The sequence below is a fragment of the Stylophora pistillata genome, chromosome 1, assembly GCF_964205215.1.
Source record: "Stylophora pistillata chromosome 1, jaStyPist1.2, whole genome shotgun sequence".
Lineage (NCBI taxonomy): Eukaryota > Metazoa > Cnidaria > Anthozoa > Scleractinia > Pocilloporidae > Stylophora > Stylophora pistillata.
Genome location: NC_142519.1, coordinates 23,351,797 through 23,367,333, shown reverse-complemented (window position 1 = coordinate 23,367,333; position 15,537 = coordinate 23,351,797). Strand labels below are relative to the sequence as shown.

Below are 15,537 nucleotides of genomic sequence, written 5' to 3'. Positions count from 1 at the left end.
GCGATCATGAATTAGTTCTAAGTCATGCGCAAACTTATGCAAATACAAAATTGATGGTCCCCTGTGCGTATTTAAGGAGACTTCCTTCAAAGAATTGTTGATGGCTTGACTCGCCCAAAAGAAAGCACTTCTATTGTGATTTTTACAGAACCTACGCTAGTGTTCCAAGGGATAAGTACAGTTTAATTCATAGGAAAGTTCTTTGTCAAAAACTTTTGTAGGGAAGCCCTTCAAAGCGGAAACATTCACGTGGATGCTTCCTCTTTTCATCAAAACATGCCGGGAATTGTTGTGTTTAGGCGTCGCTGGATGGTCGCAAGCGATGATTTTGTTATTCCGTTTGGAATTGCTCTCGTTCTTAGAGGAATATGGTAAGGACAAGTGTTCAGTTTCACGTTTTAATGGCATGTTATCTTGGAAGTGTGCTTGTATGCATATGTTTATTGTATATGTTCCGTTCGACACAAAATTTTTGACGTACAGGTACTTCATTGAATTTTGCAACTATTTAACCTCACGGGACATGCTGTATACGTATAATCGCGTTATAAACGATGTCATTATTTATATCACGGCTAAAATTGTCCGTATGGCGGATTAGATATTGCACCCATCTTTTCGGAGCTTACCTACCAGTAATTGGAAGAGGCATCTGTACTCCGCAAACCTCAGTTTATTCAGGAAGTCCGCTATTGTTCTGTTGCTATTCAATTTCATGCTTCCGTAACTACAGCGAAAGATGTATGTTTACACAGCAGATTATTCTATTTAGCCGTTGATCGGTGTTATTTTCTGTCTACGGCTGTTAGTGATAATTAAATTCTCGAGTTTCGGAATGTTCTTTCAACATTTCGAGTGGGCTTATGTACGTGTCGACATCTTGTCCTGGAAGGTGTAGAATCTTCGAGCTTAGCTTCAGGTATCAAATAGGGATTCACATCTTCCCTTCAAAGCTACAGTAAGTTGCTAGTGTAAAATTTGGTGCATCGGTATTTATGACATTTAATCTAGCTTGAAATAATTGAGCGCTGGTTGAGAGAAACGATTGCGTGCATCGTTTTTTTATGTGACACGAGCGTATCGGCCCTACAGGTCTAGTATGGTGTTGTAGTCTGGTTATAAAGTATCTTACATTTACACTTTTTTTTCACTTTCTAATATCACGATGGCAAATTGAATAAAGACGTTTATGCAGTCAGAAGAAAAATTCAATCTGATATTCTTATACTGTATCACATGCCGATATTCAAAACTTCGTTATTTGTGCAAAACAACAAAATGCTACGATTACTTTTGATTTTATTTTTCCATAGTGCGATTGTTGTCCTCGTGCAGTTCTGTTTTAGTTGCTAGATATAACTGCATATCCTGCAACCCGGCTCAGTGCATTTTCATCAAGCCACAGAATCAATCTTCTGCTTATATTTAATTTATCATTTGAGAAACTAAGCAATGTCTAATCTACTTCTTGTTGGATCTGGATATTGTCACTAGTGTTTAGAATTTTCCAGCAATCCCAGAATAGACAGAGTTGAGAAAAATAGAATTGGTTGATGTTCTAAATTAAGTACCTCATATGTGGGATAATTTGCAATTTTCAATTGAAAATTTGCCTTGTCAAATGTTTGAACAAGTTCCAAACTTGTGGTTTTCTGAAGTTATTAGTTTTAGATTCTTAATAACATTAATGTATTCAGGTATCTATCTTTTTAAAGGATAGATAATTAGTGGATTATTATGCTTTGATGGACTTCTATATTTAGGGAATAGCTTTATTTTACATTTTTAGAGTGTTTTCAGCCAGTGGAATTGATTGTGTTTGGAAAACAGATGATATGGATGACATGTGTGTTAATTTTTTTGTTGCCATCTGTTTTTTTTGTGGCTTGTGGGTTTGATATCAAGCGGACTGGCTTTACTAAAGATTAAACTGTATTGTTTTCAAACTTGGATATCCGACCAACTGTTTTATCAGCTTGGTAGCAGATATCCCACACCGTTTCTTTCCACTGGCATCTTGTTTATAAATGTTTGGAAATATTCATAACAAGTGGCTGAGGGGCAATTGAAATTTGTACTAGGGCAATTGCTTGGCTCTGTAAACACTATGTTTAAAACCATATAGCAATTGCAAACCTTAAACACTGTCTCATTTGATTCATTTGTATTAAACTTGAAATTTCTTATCAGTTTACTTAAGCTTTGATTGTAAATACTTCAGCAGTTTGTTTTGTTAAAAAAAATCAGGCTTAACCTAATCTTTGTCCTCATTGAACTTGGAACCAGCTTAATTGATTTAGAAAGACTTGTGATTTGAACATTGAAGAGTTCCTTTTAAATTTTTTCCATATATGGAAAAGATCGATGATCATCCTTTGCAGTGAATTATTCAATGAGATGTTGTTGATAAAGAAATTCCCCACAACTTAATTCCTTCCTCTAGATTTGCATTTTAGTAGAAATTCTGGTCACATAGTTGTTGGAACATTTTTTGTCTGATCCAATTCTGATGTTTTTCTCCTATAATTTTGTAATATTTCTCAAAAAAGATGTCACAAAGCTCATCATTCTCATGTTAATGTGAAGAAAAATGTTGATAATGTCATCACTAACCACACAAAGGAAGGTCATGGTGAAAGAAGTTTTTGGTTTAATTGGCCTAAATCATGCTTACTTTTTTCTGACCTTTATAAACTGACTAAAAGAATTATTTCGCGTCACATCATAAGATTCTGATACCATTCAGCATTGTGCAGTGGAATCATAAGCTTTTAAATAGTTTCTGTTCTTCCTGAAAACATGCTTATTAATTTGCTGTGGAGTTATTGCTCAATGTCCTTATTAATCATTTACCACAAAGAGATGCTGCAATTCTAAACGATTAAAGGGCTTCTGGTAGAACGTGCCTACATGTAGATTGCAGTTTTGGCCTAAATGTTTTTTTGGAAGCACCTAGCCAAGTCTCTCTACCCAAGCATGCTATTTTTTTTTTATTTGAATTTAAACAATTTCTGCCATGTTAGTGTAAAAAAAATGTATGAAAAATAATTCATTTTCACTTGATGTTATCTTTTGTTAAGTGACTGATGAATTATCATCAGAAAAACCATATTGTTTGGTTCAACAACAAATTCATTGACAGAATGATTCATTTCTTTCAAATTAGTTCCCCAAAATGCTTTGTGGCATGTGTTTTAATGTGACAAACATTAAAGATAGAATTAAGAGTGAATGATGTGTACCATGAAAGAAAAAAACCAAGGCAGAAATTTTGGACTGACTCTGACTTGACTGAAATTGATACACAGTGTATGGTTGTCTTACTTTACTGTTAACTTATATTTGGAGGAAATTTTGCTTACATTGTTCAGGGCTGTGGTCTAACAGCGCCCGGTGGTCCATGGTGCCTTACTTTTGCTCTTGGGCGACTCAGGAATCTTAGTTTTTTCATAGAGCATATGCTGGGTACCCTGGACTTCACAGTTTCAGAGCACTGGGGTCCCTTCAATTTTTCTTAGAGCACAGCCTTGATTGTCACACACTGTAGCAAAATAGTTAAAATAATGTATAACTAGTATGTATGTATAATTCCTGTGTCATACAGTCTTAACCTGTGAAAGCACTGTGTTCAAGGGGAAAAAAAGAAACAGAGAATGAATGCTAAAATGTGAATTGTGGTGAACAGAAGGAGAAGCATACGGTCATGCCATTAGTGATACGTCTTTGTTGTGAACATCCTGCTTTGTAAAGCTGTCTGTTTACATTTGCAAAGCAAATTTACATTGGTCCAACTCAAATCTGTGGCAGAGCAGTGACAAGTTTGTCATTATTTTCCATGCAGATTGTAGTTTACACCCAGTGCAATATTTTGCTAAATGACATGTTTACACAGTTTAGTCATGCAGATGTAAACAGAAAACACAGACTGTGCATGGCAAGTGTACATTTCATAACATACACCATCATATGCATTCAAATATAAAATTCTGAAACCCTGTTACCAACATAAGAGTTAGATTTTGTAAGATTTGGCTAATTATTAGTTCCTGTTCAATTTGTATAAAGTGTAGTGTTCTCCATATTTTTTTTCTTCAGCCAGCCTTACAAAACAATTTAACATTTACAGTAATGAGGGAAAACAAGCATCGACATCAACAAGCATCTATTTTCCAATTGATTGTTGTATTCTTTCTGGGTTGAATGGATCCTGTAGGGGGTATACAAAATAAAAGGGAAAGTTTTATTTTATTTCTGATCAAAACCGATATTTAACTGTTTTGTTCTTTGACTCTAGCCAGTCCTCTTAGAAATGACTAGCCATTGTAAATGCTAGTGGCTGCTAGTGTTTCTTGAGAACACTGAAACCACCCTTTAATAGCAGACACCATGTTCATTATTGTTTTTATCCTCTGATATTTACTGTTGAATAACCCTGTTTCAAGGAGCAGACACCCCAGTAGGTTAAATGCTTCAGATGTATTACATTTTATAAACATTGAACATTTTTTGAAAACATGCCCTGTTTGACTTACCTTGTAAATAAGTCAGAGGTAATGGATTAAAAACTGCTATAACCAAACCCACTGACATGTACTCTGTTTCCAACTATATTTGCAAACAAATTACCTTTTAAATTGACAAATTGCCAACAGAGAACCTATCATGTCCATTGAATAGAAGCTCAACACAGTTGATTTCATAAAAATAATAGCCAATAAAACAAAGTTCACTCTGCATCAATTTCACCATAGCAGAGGGGCCGTAAGGGGGGGGTCACGCACACAGTTCACGGCAATGAAAAAAACGCAAATCACGAAACACGATAATTTTCGAGTTTCACGGTTCACAGAAAATAAACTTACACATGAGAAAGACTTGTCGCCTTACCCTATATATATAATATTGTTGACAGTCGTTTTAATGTATTTCAGAAAGTGCTCCACTTGTGATTGTGTTGTGATTGGTAATGTCAGATTCGGTTTCACAGCTTTGCTCTACAGCAGACAGGCAGTCGCTTAAGATTTCAGTCTCTCGTTGAATTCTTCAATCTCTCTGTCACTGTCACACTGTGCCACGTCTCCAAACTCGTTTGCAGACGCTGCTGCCTCAGGGCAATTGTCTTGAAATCTGTAATTGCAAGGTAGTATAAAAAAATACACGATCCACTTGACTACTGAAGTCTTAAAAGTTTTAATAACTGATATTATCATTCAATCTTGAAAGTTAGCAATTAGAACTGATATTATAAATGTGGATTCATCTTGTCTTGCGACTATCGGTGTAACAACAACTAAATACGCCGTTTTGCAAAAGACCGCCTCCCGGTTAGCTCAGTGGATAGTGCGCTGGACTGTAGTGCGGGAGGTCAAGGGTTCGAGCCCTGGCCGGACCAACACTCAAGGTCGTAAAATAATTGAGAAGAATTTGCTACCTTTCTATAACATCAAGAAATGATTAGATATTCTAGTCTTCTCAGATAGGGACAAATAAATGGAGGTCCCGTCTCCTGCAGGGTTGGGGCAGGAGACGTTAATTTCCCACACACGAGATTACTGTGCGATGGATGTCCTCCCCTGGGGTGGGATGGGTGGGTTACGACAGCAGGTCCACATCAGCTATTACAGCTGCCAATTAATCAACCAGCTTAAACAAATAAATGAACTACAACTACTACTACATCGAGAAGTAAATAGATCAGAGGGTCTTTAACACAAAAAAAGTAAAAGAAATGTTTCACTTAGGCTGATGGTGACAGATTGGTTAGTATAATATCACAATCTTACAAATAATGTGAAAGACTCTTACATGTTGTATTAAACTCTAAATCACGATCACTGTCATTTCCCGCTGATATTCCTTTAGGTGAACCGACATTTCACATTACACTTCCATCACTTTGACTTTCTTGATCTCCTCCGTGGCTTCCACTCCTCTTCAAGAAGGCTTCCATATTTCTTTTCATTCCAGCTATTGTTGCATTGTGTTTCTTGGCATTATCTTCCTCGTTTCGACGGTTTTGACAAGGTGTATTAAAGTGTTCTGTAAGGCAGCAACAAAAATATGACCTCCAGTGATCTTTACTTTTTTTAAGAAAACAATGAATTTTAAACACCTGCTTTATTCTTTGACAATACAGAAGTTCTCTGGATGGCCTTCTCCAGTGGTTTTCTTTTAAAGTAAAATTGATGATGATACTTCAAAGTGAAACTTCCGAAGCTTTAAATAAATATGTTTCTGCAGAAAAGCTTGAAGGTTAATGCTCAACATTTTACGTACTTTTTTTAAAGTATCGAGCTTTAGTCTACGGAGTCCTGTCCGTTGGTACAATCTTTAACTTCTGGCAACGACCACACCTTATAGTAAATTCATTGACCGATGTGCTATCGAACATACTTGCCAGAGCTACAAACACATTGAATGGCTAATTCACTAAATACATTAAAGATGATTTAAATAATCATCGTTATCATCATCGACTCCATCTTTCGAAAAGACGATTTCCTTTTTAAGAACATTGACTGAAAGAAAATAATGACAATAAAATTAATTAATCAAATAATAATCTTTTGACTACGTCCTTTTTATCTTTTGCCTATCTACTTTGACATTTATATTGGTGTCATTTTTTCTTGGCAGTTTCAAACCCCACTCCAGTCTCTTTCGTAGTCCATAAAAATTAAATTTAAGTTGCGTTAATCACGAAAAAAATCTGTCCGAATATTCTCTTCCTAGTCTTCCTAGGTTGTTCTTATTCTCAGGCCTTCTCATTATTGTCAACACGCCCTTTTTGCAAAGCGAGCAATCAAGGATCATCTAGAACTGTCTCAGGAGGTGTGTTGAATATCGTCTCTAACGACCCTAACCGAAATCACGGCTCTCATCATTGACTCACTTTCTGTATAATTTCTGAGAAAATTGTCGATTCTTAAGCAAACTTCAAATAAAATATGTAGGGGGGACTGAATAAAACTTTTCTAGACTTCTAGTATTGTAAGGGCCTGTTTACATGGAGATAGGGTGACCCTTCTAGAAGGGGCACCCTCTTAGAAGGGTAACCCTTGCCTATTGTATTTTCCGGCTTGATTTACATGAGAGGTAGGGTCACCCTATCTGCTTGGTGGGGTAACCCTCCCGCGAAGGCCAACTTTTTGGCATGTAAACACTTGAGGTAGGGTCACCCTCCTAGAAGGGTCAACTTTTGTGGGTTCAGTTTACTGTCAGATTGCCGCAAAACTCTTTAATGGCTTTGTGTGCATATAAGCCCAAGGAATATTTTCACCGTTCTGTGGTGGCCAAATTGTTTGAACAGAGTTCAAAACAGTTGGAGGACAACAGTGTCAACATTTCGTAAAAAGACATAGATGATCATGAATTAGTGGTCGACGAGAGTACCATAGAAAGCCGCTCGACCTGGAAAGATATGGAAGAAGGTTTGCCACGTGAAAAATCAAAGAATTCACAGGGAAAACAAAAAGCGTCCATCGCCACTGCTCTGTGTGACCAGGATTCCGCCAAATTCTCCCTCGGCGACAAAATGACTCTCCTTCGTACATGCCTCATTCGTCGCATTGCAACATTGTACTGGGCGGCTACCTGTAGCGCCATTCACTCTTGTCGGCGTTTTTCTATTAGGGGATACGACAGCAAGAACCCGCAGCACTGAAAAACCGCAGTCAAAGAGGCAAGCGCAAGGAAAATTTAATTTACCGCCAAAATACTTCGTTTGTCCGCCATTTTGGTTGTTTTGTACTTAGTGACCGCGCAGTTATCTCCCTCGGTGCCAAATTCAATAATTGCGATAGCCCTGGGGACAAGACTTTGCATATAAAGGGGGGCTATCTTTTGCTCCTTCTACAAGGGTGACTCTCCTAAGGGGGTCACCCTATCTCCATGTAAACAGGCCCTAAGAGATGTAAGAAATTAATACGAATTAAAAATATTAACATGAAAGTATGGATATCAGATACCTTTCACACGTGACTTTCAAGTAACACGTGTCATAAAGTATGATCTCTTATCAAATTTTCATGATGAAAACACTAACCTTGTAAAACTGCAGAATCAACAAAAAGTGGCCTTTTCATGTTCCACTGCGCTTGTGTATTGATTGAGAAAGTTTTACTGCCTTCTGCGCCTTTGGCTAGTCTGCACAGCTTAAGATCAATAGATGACCCTATTCCCCACTTCTCAGCTTCGGCCTTGAGGCCCGCGTGTTCAACAATATGCCTTTTCAGGGCGTCAAGGGCATTATGTTCTCTTTTCAGGGGAATTCTGATCCTTTCCTTTCCCCCAAGAAAACTGAAAGATCCAGGAGATTTGGGACCAACGAAGTAGACAACCCCTTCTAAAACACGAAACAGCTCTTCGCTGACTTTGCTCTTTGACATTGTGGGTCGTGAGAAATGAAGACGACATCAGACAATGAATAATCTGAAGACCGGATCGTTGGTGTCAAAGGTAGATCAGCTTTATTTTTTAATCAACGGGTCATGCGAAACCCTATTGTTTGGCCACGCAGGCTGAAGAAAACAGACACGGCAATCTCCTGGAGAGTTCCTTTGTGGGGTCTTCGTAGCCGTTCACGGAAAAAGGGTCATTTTCGTGTTTGTTATCACGGGTATCAGAAAATTATTTCTCTGTTTCACATATCACGACAATCATATCATTCACGGTTCACGAATTTTAAAACTTTTAGATAACGGATCACAGAAAATAAATTAGTCCAATCACGTTTCACTTGAAACCCCCTTACGGCCCCTCATAGCAGACCAGACTTCACGAAGAACTTTGTACCAAATGGATAACCTGTCTTGATAAGACTTAGCTTGAATCTAGTGAGTGTCTGCTTGATACAATGCTTCATGTTTCACTTAGTTGACACATAATTAACTTTTGATCCTCAGGATTCTTTGTCACATAGTAATTTCCAGGATAAGTTGATGTTGACATTTACAATATGTTCACAACAGATATACATGTACATGTGAGAATGAGAGGGTTGTGGTTTGAGACAATGAAATCTCTATTGAGAATGGTTCCCAACCAATCTTTTTTTTTTTTTTTTTTTTTTAAGGGCATAAAAGGAAGCTCTATGTATGTTGCACAAAATGCTTTGACAGAGGGCTAATGCTTGAAATCATTGCTTTTCAAAATTTGCTTGGGCATTTTTGTTTTCTTTAATCAGGAGTTAGGATTAATTTATATCAAATGTCAATGAACAAATAAATTTATTTTTGGACCATAAATGCAAAGTAATAATGAAATAACAGTTTCCTTCACTGGTTGCCAAGTTGGTGACATTTGCTGCAAATTTAGAGTACAAAAATTGTGTTCAATTCACCATAGGGACCAAAAATATAACAGCTAGGGGAACTGAATTACAATTGTTCGTGATTACAAGTATTTTGGGCCTCTTTATTAAGTGCTAAAATCTATTTACAATGGAGTCTACAATTTTATATTTTTTACATGTCAATAACAATATAATTTTGAATATAAACACATTTATTGTTGTTAAGGGAAAAAAATGTGATTGAAATTAGTAAGACCTTCCCTTACTTACTTTTTTGTTTGGTTCAGGTCAATAAACTCTCAGCAAATTAATGGTTGCATGTTGGTTAACTTATGACATTTTTGGTTGGTCATTTGTATGTATTGTTGGTCTTCACTGTAACATCATCATCAAAATCATTCAACAAGTTGAGTCAAGAATCAAAGAGATAAAAGAAGTTGAATGTTCAGACAGTCTTGTGAACATTTGGGTCCGTGTGATGTTTCATGTGAGAGATATTCGCACAAATGTTTTGCCCAAATTTATAAGGAGATGCCAAGTATGGAGATGCCAAGTTTGTTTCCCTCTGAGCTAACACAAACATAATTTTATGTCATAGAATTTTACTATAAAAAGCCTGTAGTCTTCTGCTGATGGAGGGCTCACAAACATCTATAGGACTACTTGTATACAAGAACTGTTCAGACTGCCAAATCTCAGTGGATAAGTTACTTTTTTTAATCTACATGACAGCATTCTCAGACATCATTAGAATATTGTGTCACACTAACGCTTAGAAATCAAACCTTTCTTTATCACAAGATGAAAAACCCTATTAAACTGAAAATTTTTAAAAAATAAGTCTTCAGCTCTTCTAATAAGTAACTTAAATCTCAAAAGCATTATTTTGATAATTTCTTATTTTTATGATTTTGATGACATCATGTGAAAACCAAAGATAGAGAGAAAAAGCCCTTTAGCTGTACATTATTTTACTTGCTTTAAGCTGGCCTGTGAGTAAGGTCATTTTGTCCATCTTCCCTCTGGTTACAGTATGAATTACCTGAGCTACATAGTGCAGTGTAACTTGTCTTTGGTGGTTGTAGCTTTCAGGGTTTCCATGGAAACCTTCCTTGTGCATGCATGATTAACACCCACCAGTTCCAATTCTCATTTATTGTTGAGAAATTGAATTTGGCTGCCTGTAGATATCTGGTAAACTTTCTTTTACCTTATTTTCAGGATGATCATATTGTCAATAGCTGTTGGTATCTATCATGGGTTTTATCACCTGCACCAAGCTGACCAAGAAGACAAGCATATTTGTGAACAGACGCTAGATTATTTTATGGGAGGCTACTTAGCCATTCTTTTTGCAACAAATATTATGGAATTTTCTGTTGCTTGGATGAGTGGAAAGGGGTCCATAATGGACACTGAGCCACGAAATCTAATACCACAACTTCTTTATGTTCGTCTTGTCCTTGCTATCTTGGAAGTCTTATGGCTGTCGATAGGAATAAAATGGATATTTCTTGATGGTACAACATGTGAATTGACTCATGAGATATACATTTCAAGAGCAGTTGTCATTTTCAACTGGCTGTTTTTATTTACGGTTATTATTATTATATATTGTATATTTGACTCTGCCGGGAAAATGTGGGTTAATTTCAATGAGGCACAGCTAACAGGAGATGATATAGATGCTTCAGTTAGCTATGGTAACCACATCATGCGCAAATATGAAAAGCGTTGGGAAGGATGCTTCAAGCGATGTTTTTGTTGCTCAGGAGTTGGACAAGGAGATGATAATGTCTTCACCTTTATTGGAAGGTATATAAATCTATCAATTTACCCTAAGTTATTATTTTATGGAGCTTGCATTGTAAACATTAATAAAAGAAATTTTTATTTTATAATTTGACTTGATTACTTCTGTCACATGATGTGTTTCTCTTTTGATATCAGGAAACTTGCAGAATATTTTCAAGATTTGGATGTTGTTCCATCAGACTTTGCAGCTGGACTTGTTTTGCTACGAAAGTATCAGAAGCAACAAGAACACTATGCCCTAATGGAGGCAATTGAGCAACAGCAAGTTCTAGATTCTCAGGTGTGTTTCTATAACTGGTTTGACAAATATACTGTTCATGTTGTAGATTTACACTTAGTTAACAGAATATCCATTTGTTTATCCTCTAATGATTGCTATAAATCACCTGTTTATTGAGAGACTGCAAAGATTGCTTTATTTCTTGAAGTTTTGGACATTGTTCCTTTTGTGTCATTTTCCACTACAATATTCTGGCTATTCTGATCCTAACCTTCAAGAATACTTTGAAAACAATATTCAGTTTTTCTTTAACAAACTACACTGATGTATGTGTAAGATGCAAGATACGTGTACAATGTAATAAAAAAAAAGGTAAAGTCTGTTTACGAGCCTAGTGGCCCATTAGGCCAGTGCTTAACTCCGGTTTCTGTAGCATGAAGCGACTAGGAGTATTTCTGCTCCCCCTGGATGGGATACTAGTCCATCGCAGGGTTACCCCCAGCATTAAATTGCCGGTACCCATTTATACACCTGGGTGAAGAGAGGCACTGTGAGAGTAAGGTGTCTTGCCTAAGAACACAACACAATGTCCTGGCTGGGGCTCGAACCCGGAGCACTCGATCCGGAGTCTAGCACACTAACCATGAGGCCACTGCGCCTCCACAATGTAATAAAGCATGTGACTTAATTTGGGATGAGCAATGAGCAGAAACATTTTGGAAAATGTTGTCACAGTACAGAATGTTAGATAAGGACTTGACCCAAAGTTATTTCAGATTGGGAGATAATATAATTGACTTGTAAAAGAGATGGGAAGATTCATTCTGTAGAGACTTAATACAGCTAGCCCATATGATACTGTAAGTTAGCTTTAAGGCTTCTAAATGTCATTACATCCTGCATGTAAATAAGAAAGAGTTGTTTGGTGTTCTGTGTAGATGACACCATCTGGCTGATAAACTTTTCTGTTCCAATCACCCTTTGACAAGATTTGTTTTTTAATTGTGAAAAGTTACATTGTATGCATATGTCTCTCGAATATTACTAATTGACTATGATACACTGATACACTGAGCACAGTGTATGAATCATATTTGATGCTCCTTTTTAAAATTGGTCTTGTGATTTGCAGAAAGGTGTCAAAAAGTCATCACTTCGCTTTCAAAGAACAAACACCTCAAGAGCACTGAACCTCAAAAACAAGGTGAGGAGTCTTGTTTGTCTAAGAGTATGTTACTTTGTAAAAAAGAGCAATGCTGTAGTCAGGGGATCAGGAGAAATATTAGAATTAATGCTTGTAACACTTTACAGCAAAATTGGCAAAATTATCTGCACCCTAAAAATGAGTCAAAGCCTTGTTTTTGTGGGAATGAAAAAGTAACTCTTATAGAGCAGAACTTTCCCAAAACCCACAAACATTGAAAACAGAATGTTTTTCTTCAGGGCCACATTTGTTATTCTTACACGTGTAGTTGAAGTGCAATTTTTAAATTTCCTTCTCAATTCAGCCTCTTATTTTATCTCAGTTTGTACAATCATTATGTATAATGCCCCAAAATATTCCCTTGTTTCTTGTGTGAGTTTGCTAGTGAGAGGCCAGTTTTCAGACATTGTGAAGCATGACTGCAATACATACATGTATACTGTGACTCATCCCTTTTGCCTTAGAATTATTTCAGAGCTCTTTCACTGATAGCTTTGCTCTTCTGCCACAATTTCACTTTTAGAAAGAACTGCTTCTATTCAAGGATGTTGTATACTACATGAACTATGCACTGTCTGCTTATGGTTGGCCAATTTACATGAAGAACAATGTAGCTTGTGGATGTTGCAAGCTCTTAAAAAGTTTCAGGTACACTAAATTGTAAACCTTTAGAATCTGTGGTATAAGTGCATGCAAAATAATATTCTTTAGTGAGGTGTTTAGTGCATTGTGAGCTTTGGCCCCAGAAAAAATTTGCAGCATGTATTCTAAAGAGGCGCTATCATTTCTTGTCATCAATGAAGAGAACCAATTAACACTTGCAATTGGTAGGTGTCTATGCGGTTAATCAAAACTGGACGTGCCATGAAGATAAACCAACAGCTCACGACGAATTAAACGAGCCCTTGAATTATATGAATAATAATTATATTAAAAAAAAAACTGGAGAAAAAGATTTGAGGCGATGAAGAATGCTGAAAAAAAGATACAAATGCATGTAGCCTCCTCAGCTGTGATTTAAAATTCGTGGCAAAAGATTGCTGCATTTTCAAAAATACATTTCTTGGCATTTTGTAACCTTGCTTCATAATGAATAGGGAGTTACTGAGAATTTAAAGTTTCAGTTATCCATGTCTGTTGTATTTGTGAACAATAGCACGCGTGTTAGCGTCTAGAATCCAGATCACTTGTTTCGTTCGTATGTCTAATGCATGACGTCAGGTGTTGTACTTGTGCGTTACGGACAGCTTGGCAAGGAACCTTCCGTCCATTGTGATGTTATTTTATGGGTTAAAGGTTCACCTTTAATTAACAATTCACAATGAATCTTGGATCGGAATCACTTTGAGCGATCTCATCATGGAGGCTGAGGTCTTCGATCAATGGGCTGGACTTTCAAGAGTTACAGGATCCACACTCGACCCGAAAAAGCTCTTAGTGTGTGCTAACGAAAAATTAATGTGGGATCAGGCCGAATGCTTATTCAAATAACGAAACATTTTGTCGATTCCCTGATCAAATACGTAGTGTCACACTCAAGCCCGCCAACAAGGCTGTTCGTTCAACACCAGGCAACTATGCTGCATCTTCGTTAATTTTGGTCTCTGAGTCGCACTACTTAAACGGCGAGAATTTCCAGCAGATGTATTTGTGAGTACACAACTGCATTAGTAGTCCTGTTGTTGATGCGGTAAATCAAATCTCTTTTGACTGTAAAATACCAGACAGATTAGGCGGGAAATGCCAACAGTCGAATGATCATGGGGAATTGCAAAAATTCATTCAAGTATAGCCGAGCTTGATACCAAGATTTGGGAATTTGGAAAGAATAATGGATGTATAACTTAAATGTGTCTTGCTACCCTCCTTTTCCAGCTTTGTCTCTGCCTCCTTCTTTAAATGAGTATTGCACCAACAGCAGTCTTATTGAAAAAGTATTGAATGTTCCTCCAGGTTTGGGTATTGTATACATGTACCTGGGGGATAATTTTAATTCCATCTGTACCCTCCTGGGTAGTGTATACCTGATGGTTACTCTTAATCTTTTCTCTACCCTCTTGGGTAGTGTATACCTGAGGGTTACTTTTAATCTTTTTTTTACCCTCTTGGGTAGTGTATACCTGAGGGTTACTTTTAATCTTTCTTTTACCCTCTTGGGTAGTGTGTACCTGAGGGTTACTTTTGATTTCTTCTATACCCTCTTGGGTAGTGTATACCTGAGGGTTACTTCTAATCTTTTCTTTACTCTCCTGGGTACTGTATACCTGAGGGTTACTTTTGATTTCTTCTATACCCTCCTGGGTAGTGTATACCTGAGGGTTACTTTTAATCTTTTCTCTACCCTCTTGGGTAGTGTATACCTGAGGGTTACTTTTAATCTTTTCTCTACCCTCTTGGGTAGTGTATACCTGAGGGTTACTTTTAATCTTTTCTCTACCCTCTTGGGTAGTGTATACCTGAGGGTTACTTTTAATCTTTTCTCTACCCTCTTGGGTAGTGTATACCTGAGGGTTACTTTTAATCTTTTCTCTACCCTCTTGGGTAGTGTATACCTGAGGGTTACTTTTAATCTTTTCTCTACCCTCTTGGGTAGTGTATACCTGAGGGTTACTTTTGATTTCTCCTATACCCTTCTGGGTAGTGTCTACCAGAGGGTTACTTTTGATTTCTTCTATACCCTCTTGGGTAGTGTATACCTGAGGGTTACTTTTGATTCTTCTATACCCTCCTGGGTAGTGTATACCTGAGGGTTACTTTTAATCTTTTCTTTACCCTCTTGGGTAGTGTATACCTGAGGGTTACTTTTAATCTTTTCTCTACCCTCTGGGGTAGTGTATACCTGAGGGTTACTTTTATGGAGTAAAGAAAAGATTAGAAGTAACCCTCAGGTATACACTACCCAAGAGGGTATAGAAGAAATCAAAAGTAACCCCCAGGTATACCTGGGTCTACCTGAGGGTTACTTTTGATTTCTTCTATACCCTCCTGGGTAGTGTATACCTGAGG

The 15,537-nt window shown here is 37.2% G+C and overlaps 1 protein-coding gene across 2 annotated transcripts in view; it reads left to right on the top strand.

Moving 5' to 3' along the window:
• Positions 1–68: 68 nt before the first annotated feature.
• The window catches only part of LOC111331398 (diacylglycerol lipase-beta), a 27,359-nt gene continuing 11,890 nt past the window's right edge, over positions 69–15,537 (top strand). Inside the window, exons 1-6 of one of the 2 annotated variants that reach the window (XM_088745523.1) lie at positions 69–371; positions 8,265–8,457; positions 10,514–11,107; positions 11,243–11,387; positions 12,460–12,531; positions 13,055–13,179. In XM_088745523.1, coding sequence (XP_088601649.1) covers positions 10,515–11,107; positions 11,243–11,387; positions 12,460–12,531; positions 13,055–13,179 — 935 coding nt within the window. In that variant the 5' untranslated portion in view covers positions 69–371; positions 8,265–8,457; position 10,514. The remainder of the gene's footprint in view (positions 372–8,264; positions 8,458–10,513; positions 11,108–11,242; positions 11,388–12,459; positions 12,532–13,054; positions 13,180–15,537) is intronic. The other variant, XM_088745517.1, reaches the window with a different exon arrangement.